Raw genomic sequence first — 9,142 nt, forward strand, 5'->3', positions numbered from 1 at the left:
AAAATATGTGTTTCTCTCTCACTTTTAAAATTCTCAATTAATCATTTATCATACCTCTATCATGAAAATTTAATAAAAATGAGTAGTATAAAATTGGTAAATCATGATCTTATTTTATAAATCTAATAAAATTAATTAGTATAATTACTTATATTGATCTATTTGATAAATTAAAAATGTTTTATAATAAAAATAAAAGAAAATACATTTTAATTAAATAAAATTTAACTTTACAAAATTAAAATACATGAAATATATAAAAGATATTACCTCCTATCTATTATTTTTTTATGGATCAAAAGAGTAGAAGAAATACGAGAAAAACTTGCGAGAAAGTTTGAAACATTCATATTTTAATAATATATTATAATATGAACACGCAATTATTAAGAGAAATGGTTCTCTTCTGGTATCTCGGTTTTAATTAAAAATGGGACTAAGAGTTTATCTCCGATGAGCAAATTTTATTTTTGAAAATTTTAATATTGGTTGTGTCATAAATAAATTGCTGTTGGAGTTGCTAATAAGAATCAAAAGATTTAAAGAAAAATAAAAATAATGAGATGGTAATATAAATTCTCGAAAAAGATTTGAGAATAAAATAACATAACCTAGGTGCTAATCACATGATTATCCCTTTAAAAAAAAAGCAACTCAATAAGTACGGAATAAGCAAATAAATTATATCTACGTACCATCTTTAACCCTTAGTTACATAAAATTTATTGTGTTTTGCAGTTTTACACATTTTAAGTCACCATTACTACCTTTAAGATCATACCTTTATGCAAATTAAGAAGATGAGATAAATCAAAATTGAAACTCAATCTTCTAATTGAAGCGATAAAGTTAATTGATTTTTAAAGCAACCCTAAACCTAATGTTTTTTAAAAACGCCCATGGGATGTCAGATTAGTTTATTAGTGATTCCCATGGTATTGTAGAAATAAAAATATAGTAAAGACGAAGCTCATAATAATGCAGTCTTATCTTAGAAGATAAACCAAACACAGCTTTGAAAGTTGCATTATAATAGTAGTAATGGGGTGTGAAGTTACATTATTGAATGGAGAAAAGAAGCTTCGTAGCGATGAGGATAAAGGACTTAGGGAAATATATATAATATAATATAAAGCAAGTAATTAAAAAAAGAAAATATATGTGATTTAGATTTAAGAAGAAGAAAAAAAAGGCGCGTGGCAAGCGGTGGTTTAAGCATTCCTACAGTTGGGGCAACGGAAAAAGGATTGTGAGCATTTGTTGGACACAGAAATAGATTATAGATCGATCATTGGTCTCTCACACTCACACACACACACACACACACGCACGCTCTCTCCTTTCCCGATTCCACTGCGCAGTGAGTCTTCCATCAAACCCTTATTCTTCTATTTCGCTTTTTTCCTTTCCATCTATCGCTCGCGCTTCTTCTCGCCGCTACTCATTCCGATTTCCGATTCTTCATTATGGTTTTTTAGATTTCCATTTCTTTCTATTTTGCATGCACTACTTTCCATTCCCACGCATCCGCTTTCGATCTCTCTCCGCTTACATTGCATTTTTTTTATATTTATTTTATTTTCAATTTGCATCGCTTGCTGTTAGATTTGCCTTTTCGGAATGCGCTATTCGAAATTGAATGTGACGATGTCATGACGATTCGTGGTAGTGTTCCTGTGATTCAAATTCAATGCTGGTTTTTTGTTTTGTGTGATTGTAGTTTGAGATGGGGATATACCTCAGCACTCCCAAAACAGACAAGGCCTCTGAAGATGGGGAGAACGACAGGCTTCGCTTCGGTTTGTCTTCCATGCAGGGCTGGCGTGCTTCCATGGAAGATGCTGTATGTCACTATCTTCTTCGTTTGGTTTATCTTATTTCGTTTGTTTTTTTTTTTTTTATGCAATATGTCATTGGATGCTTTGGTTGTACACATGGGAAGTTATTGTGAGAGTAGTGCGAGTTTATTGCCAGTACTATTAGGCAACCAAGTGTAAGGAAGATCCTAATCTTATTGATAGTATGACATATTGACATAATAGTGGTAGTGTAGTGATTGACAAACTAATTTTGATATTTGCGCAATTGACTGAGAAAGTTCTGAAAGGAGTAGTTTTCTTGTTCAAAGAAGCTTATAGATTACGCTTTTTCATTGTTAATCTGCTGTCATGAACAGACTAGAGAGCAAAAGTATCAATTATTTGTGGCACCTCAATTAAAGTTGTTTCTGTCAGCTATTGATGTCGAATTGTCAATGTGTAAAGGTAGCATGATTTTTCAATTTTTCAGAGGGATTCATTTCTCTCCTCTAGTATAGTTTTACTCGTGAGAAATTGCTTCTCTTTGGAAGTGAATTGCATATATATGATGCAGATGCTTGTGCCTTGATGCTTTTGTACTTCAGTCTTCAGTAGCACATTATTATATTACAATCTATTCAATGGTGTATACAAGTTTTGATTTCTTATACATTACTTGCCAGCATGCAGCTCATCCATATTTAGACGAGTCTACATCTTACTTTGGTGTTTATGATGGTCATGGAGGTTGGTATCAGCTCTTTATGTTTTCAATGATATTTATTTAATGTGTCCATTCTCCTTTTCAAAAGCAGTGAGGGAATGATTTTTTTTTTATATTGATTCCTTTATCATTTAAATTGAAATTAATTTTGATCTGTATCTTACTATTGGAAATGTCCCTGTAAGATATTATATATGGGAATTTATTTCCTTAGGAATCTGTGCAGTGCAGAAGGGGTTTCAAATGTTTGATATTGCTTGAAGCTTGGTCCTTTCATTTTGAAATTTCCTTTGGAATCCACCTACCAGTAAACTTAGTGTTTTCTTTTTGGGTCACTGATCAGCTTTTCATTTTTTTTTTCCTTATCTGCTTTCTGTTTTCCCTTAATGTGACATTTTCTGTTTTCAAACTTGTCATAGGACATAATTAAATAATTGCATTATTTTTCCTTTTCAAATAATTGCTTTGTAATAGCATTGCTTCATTATGTTATATGTAGTTCACAAGTTTAATATTTTTCATTATTGACAAACAAAATCCGTATAGCTTAAAGATTTTTGGCATATTTTATTGAATTAGATTCATCTGATATCATATTTGAGTTTGGACAGGAATGCCCTTCCAATCTACTTCACATCTAGAATGTCCCTGCCCCCCACCCCGCAAAAAAAATTATTTATTAATCTGAGACTTTGTTCTGTTGGCTGTGATAAGGTAAAAAAGAGGAGGGGGAATATCCTCCTTTTATGGGGTGCGTGTGTGTGCACTTTATTTATTTATATTAGACTATTAGCCATTCCAAAGTTGATTAATATTGATTATAGTTTAGTTGAGGACTTTAAGATGTTTATAAGACTTAATTAAATCATTTCTAAATTAAGGTTATGGCCTAATCAGGCTGACATATATAACTTATTGGCAAACATGTAGTTTATAATCCTCAACATGGTCTCACTGGTTTGTAGGCAAAGCTGTTTCAAAATTCTGTTCCAAGTATCTACACCAGCAGGTGCTTAAGAGTGAATCTTACCAAGCTGGTGATATAGGCACATCTTTACACAAATCTTTCCTCAGGTAATTTTGTGTGTGTGTGTGTATATATATGTGTATATATATATATATATATATATTATTTTTTTAATATTTTTCATTAATATGGCAATAAAAGTTAGGGGTTGGGATAATACTCATAATAGGGTAGGCGCCCTTCATCTGTAAAAGCTAATTTGGCTTAGTCTCTATCATGTGGTATAATATGTTCAACTTTTGCACCAAATGATTTACCTTATCTGTCTACTTTATATGCCCCCATGGGAAATTTAGCATAATGGTCTCTTTCAAGATACAAGTATAGCTGGAAACCAAGTTATAGGCACTTACAAATAATTTTAAAACAATTTTCTTTTCATCTTTTCCTGTGAGTTAATAAAGTTTTAAATACCATGCTTCATTCTTATATAGCTTCATTTTTTTTCAAATACCACATCTCAAAATAATAATGAATAAAAAAAATTAAATAAAGAAGCTTTAAAAGGACTCTCATGTCAATATGTGGAAGCTTTATGCTTGTTAAAAGATTAGAAATCATAAAAGGACACTCCTTAGCTGAGAGTGATTTTCAGAATATGGTGTTTATTTTTACTTGTATTTCTTTTTCTTCATGTTTAAAATCATTTCCACATTTGGGGCATTATAGATCTGTAAGTTTCATGCTCAATAGTGGAAATGGAGATATAGAGTTTAGATGGAAGTACTACTGTCAAAATTTTGTCCTCTTTATTTATATTTTGCTTCATATTGAGGCAGAATGGATGAGATGATGCGTGGACAAAGAGGTTGGAGAGAATTAGCAGTCTTGGGAGATAAAATAGAAAAGTTGTCTGGTATGCTAGAGGGTTTTATATGGTCTCCCAAGAGTGGTGAAGCCAATGACCGCATCGATGATTGGGCTTTTGAGGAGGTAACAAATAAAGACAACATTTTGTTTTTCTTGCACCACCACTGCTTTCTTTTCTAAATTATTCCATTGTTCCAAATGCATGTTGCAAATGTTCAAATGTATGGAATTTAAGCTTATAGTCAGTATGTCATAAGCTCTTAATTAAGCTTAGTTTTTTTTTCTTTTTGATTAACTTTTTTTATCAAATGTAAATCTAATATTAAAAAACCACTTTAATGTAATTTGAATATACTGGTTAGTATATGTATTGGTGTTGATGAGTTATTTGCACAACTCTCTTTGCTTAAACCGCTTACAAACTGAGCAGCATTTGTAAATTATGAATTACCACTTTCTTAAACCTGATGGTGATACTTTGCTTGTGAATATTAGAATTCAATACTTCAGCGTTGTTTCATGTGTTGTGTAAATTGTCTACCTCATGCATAGAATGCAATTTCACTGTGATAGACTTGTGTATGAATCCCCTTAAACCTTAAAAATCCACTCTTGTAAGATGTTAAGATCTAGGTAACCATTTGACAATGACAGAGGGCCCTTTCTGATTAAATGATTACAACTACAAAATATAAGGTTTATTTTTTGAGGTGCCTTATCCTATAGCTTTGTATCTTCCATCCTTTCTCAATAAATTGGAAGAATTACAATGACTTCCCTTGAGGTCTTTTTAAATGATACTCACACCCCTTTTAATTTGTAAAAGGCACTCACCTCCCCTGAGATAGCATCAAAGAATAGCCCATTAAAATTTTGGTATTCTCCATCTATTCATGGCCTGAATATCAATTTTTTATGAGAAAAATTAGACAATGAAAAGAAAAGTGAGACAAAGAGCAAGCATTTACTAGTTATACATAGCAAAATTGTTGATAAATTGGAGGTGCACATCATAAATTTGTCTCTACAGCATACAATTGCATTTGCCTTCTTAAGAACTGTGGTGTGCATCATTGTGAAAGAAGCCTTGTGGGTGTCTCCTGTCAACAGAGTATTGTCTGTTATTTTGTAGGGTGTCACTTGATTAAACACACAAGGGGTGGGTGTTTGTTTAAAAACAAAAGAGGGTATGAGTAGGGTGAAAACATGCCAGGTCGCTCAATAAGAGCCTATGATCTGGTCGACATCATGCTTAGTTCAGGCCAGCTTCTTTAGAAAATAAACTAGGCCATTTAAAAAGTCTTTGGGCCTAAAAGGCTGACCTATTTAAATAAACATAGATAAATATTTGTTATTATTATATTAGATCGGTTATAATGTATTAAAATTACATATTTATTTATCTTTCTAAATGTCAAGCATTAACCTCCGTAAAGAGTCAAACTTATAAATCTATTAAATGATAAATTTATGTCCTATTTAGAGGTTTTATTGCAAAGTATGTTTCTAAATAAGTTATCATAAATGTCAAAGTAAACCTTGAAAATATACTTGTATCATATACACAGATTAGACTCTGATTCTTATATAGCCTAATATATGTATTTTCACCTCTATCTTGGTATTAACTTATTATAAAATGGATCCTTAAACTAGTTTGTAGGCTAACCCAATCCCTTCAAAAAGTCCTTTTTTACTAAGGCTAGGCTCAGACTTAGCAAAGCTCAACTTAGCCTATTTCCATTTTCCATCAGTTGGTGTGAGCGTCATTTGAGAATATCTTGGGGGAGGTGAGGTAGTTTTCCTAATAGTTCTTTGTTTTTCAATAAGAAACTACTACAAATTATAAATTTATAAGGTCTGAAAGTGGGGCATACAGCTTCTGAATCCTACTATAGTAAGTTTTATTCTGAACTGAGAAAATGTTATGTTGTAAATTAGGGACCCCATTCCGATTTTGGTGGACCAAACTCTGGAAGCACAGCTTGTGTGGCTGTCATCCGAGGAAAAAAACTTGTTGTTGCTAATGCTGGAGATTCTAGATGTGTCTTATCAAGGAAAGGCCAGGTATTCTCTCACCTTCTTTTGCAGTTTGTTTATCTTCTTTAATTCTAGTAGGCATGCGATATAAAATTATTGGGTAAAAGTTAATGATGCGCAGATATATGAATATATGATGATAAAGGGTGTTAATTCAGGCTACATTTTTTAATTGAGATAAATATTTTGGTAGACGCATTTTGATGCACCATACTTTATCTTTAACATTAAAGGTGTGTTTAGATCAGAAGTGAAAGAGTGAAAAGAAATAGGAAGGATTAACTAAAATATAAAGAGTAGAAAATGTGTTGTTTGGATAGATAGAAATAAAATGGGAAGCAATTTTTTTTTCCCATTTGTTTGGATAAATGAAAAAAAAAATTTGTATAAAAAGGTTTTTATAATAATTAAAAGTAACTTGACATCTATAGATGCATCCTTCCAGAGTCTAAGATTTCCTTGCTCCTGTTATCACACTCAATGCTTCTGACTCATTGTCCAAAATTATTAGATTGCTCGATTTAGTGTCTGAGTTGATGCCTCTTAAAATAGTGGATTAAGCCTAACTCAACCCTATAAAACCGGCTTGAAAGGTGAGGGTTGCTGTCCACTTATATATTATTCAATTGTCTAATCTCTAGACGATGTGGGACTTGAATTTTTCCCATACACCCCCTCACGTCCAGCACTATTAGGTTTGGTACGTGGATAAATGGTGGGTGGCCCTTTTTAATGATTTAGGATTAGCGAGACTTGAGTTTTTCTCAATACACCCTCTTATGTTTATGGTGCATGTATCAATGGTGGGTGACCTATTTTTAAGAATCTAGGATAGCTCTGATACCATCTTAGAATAGTGGATTAAGCCTAACTCAACCCTACAAAACCGGCTTGTAAAGTGAGGGTTGTTTTCCACTTATATATTATTCAATTGTCTAATCTCTAGTCGATGTGGGACTTGATTTTTCCCAATAATGCCTTGGGTGCATGGGACCGCTATTGTTCGACTATATTCATACTCAAGAGTTATTTAATGAATTTTTATTTGCAGGCACACAATTTGTCTAAAGATCACAAGCCTGATCTGGAGGCTGAGAAAGACAGGATTCTAAAAGCTGGTGGTTTCATCCAAGTTGGACGGGTCAATGGAAGTTTGAACTTGGCTAGAGCAATTGGTAGTAGAAATTCTTTTGTCAGAAATTTTTAATGTACAGAAATATATGAGGGGTTTATTTTTCTCCCGAATGTTTTATAGTTGCTGTCATGAGATTTTTTTTATTTCCTTGACCAGTTCCTAGTGTTCGTGATATAAATTTCTGTCTATTCCAGGAGATATGGAATTCAAGCAGAATAAGTATTTGCCTGCCGAAAAGCAGATTGTGACAGCTGAACCGGACATAACTTCAGTAAGTATTGCACTATTATACATTATTTTATTTTATAAAGAAGTTAATATTTATGGAATGACTTTTTTTGGGGGCCTCCTTTTTTTGTTTAACTTGCAAATCTTTTTGGAAAAAAGTACAATATGATACAATATGAATTCCTTATACATCTTTTGGTATCAGTTAAAGTGAAATCTTCCTTTATAGTGCTATTTTCTATTTTCTTTGCTCCAATTTAAATTTATGTGTATTTTCTTTGGATCAGGTTGAGCTTTGTGATGATGATGAGTTTCTTGTAATAGCTTGTGATGGAATATGGTAGGTTACGTGGCTACTCAACTTTCCTCTAGAAACTTCATTGTTATTATGAAATATATATAGAAGGCAAATATTCCTATTTTTATTTTGTAATTCTCACCATAATTAATCTAGGTTTATATAACCTCTTTTGTATATAGGGATTGTATGTCTAGCCAACAGCTTGTGGACTTTATACATCATCAATTAGAGACGGTAAGTGTTGTACGGTTACATTTTATTTACAGAAAAAAAAAATTGAATACGCATTCACATTGTTGTAATTGAAAACTCTTATCATTTATGAAAAAAAAATGTTGAATATGCAGGAGAATAAACTTTCTGCGGTTTGTGAGAAAGTATTTGATAGGTGCTTGGCACCGACAGCTGGAGGTGAAGGTTGTGATAACATGACCATGATATTGATTCAGTTCAAAAAACCTTCCAGCCCAGATGCTTCAGTTGCGAACCAGCCCCAATCGTCTGCCCAATCATCTGCCCAATCTTCTGCGCAGCCCCAATCATCTGAAGCTGATAGAAGTTCAGAGAAAAGAGAATCAAAGTGAGAGAATTTGGGACCTGACTTGATAGCCATCAATTTCTTACTACATACATTGGTGAGCAAAGGTTCCTGGGTACTAGTTTATATCCAGATTTAAGGATGTTAATTGTCAATAGGGGATTGTAAATTTGTGACAAACTACTAATTAATGGGGCTAATATTGGCTTTGTACATAAGCGTGGGTGTCTATGTCTACCCAAAAAAAGATTCAACAAGCATACTGATACACATTGGATGGCTAAAATCACCTTTTTGAAAACTTGCCAATGCCAATATGAGCGCCCACCGGAAGAGTGCGTAAACGATCGTGTCTGGGTTCATTATCCATGATCAGTACAAGTTTCTTAAGGATTTGGTGCAATGTACGGACTTATATACAGGTAATCCTTTTGTTTCTGCACTACAAAGAGTCAAAGACCCCTCCGTGGGTTGATGCACCCGTGATGCTCTTGACATTATTGCTATATTTCTTTTTTGGAAAGTATACTTCCTCCGTGA

At 32.9% G+C, this 9,142-nt stretch overlaps 1 protein-coding gene across 2 annotated transcripts; it reads left to right on the forward strand.

Annotated features, from left to right (window-relative positions):
• Positions 1-1,193: 1,193 nt before the first annotated feature.
• LOC109788561 (putative protein phosphatase 2C 60) lies at positions 1,194-9,142 on the forward strand. Of its 2 annotated transcripts, none has more exons than XM_020347311.3 (11): positions 1,194-1,469; positions 1,721-1,843; positions 2,483-2,546; positions 3,489-3,597; positions 4,330-4,483; positions 6,302-6,427; positions 7,452-7,575; positions 7,730-7,806; positions 8,051-8,103; positions 8,244-8,298; positions 8,412-9,142. In XM_020347311.3, exons 1-11 carry the CDS (start codon positions 1,467-1,469, stop codon positions 8,646-8,648), a joined length of 1,125 nt encoding a protein of 374 aa, XP_020202900.1. In that variant the 5' UTR covers positions 1,194-1,466; the 3' UTR covers positions 8,649-9,142. The 2 variants fall into 2 exon arrangements, with proteins under 2 accessions (XP_020202900.1, XP_020202901.1); XM_020347312.3 differs by having other exon boundaries at positions 1,195-1,360.

Source organism: Cajanus cajan, chromosome 5 (genome assembly GCF_000230855.2).
Source record: "Cajanus cajan strain Asha chromosome 5, NIPB_CcT2T_4, whole genome shotgun sequence".
In the NCBI taxonomy this organism is placed as follows: Eukaryota; Viridiplantae; Streptophyta; class Magnoliopsida; order Fabales; family Fabaceae; genus Cajanus; species Cajanus cajan.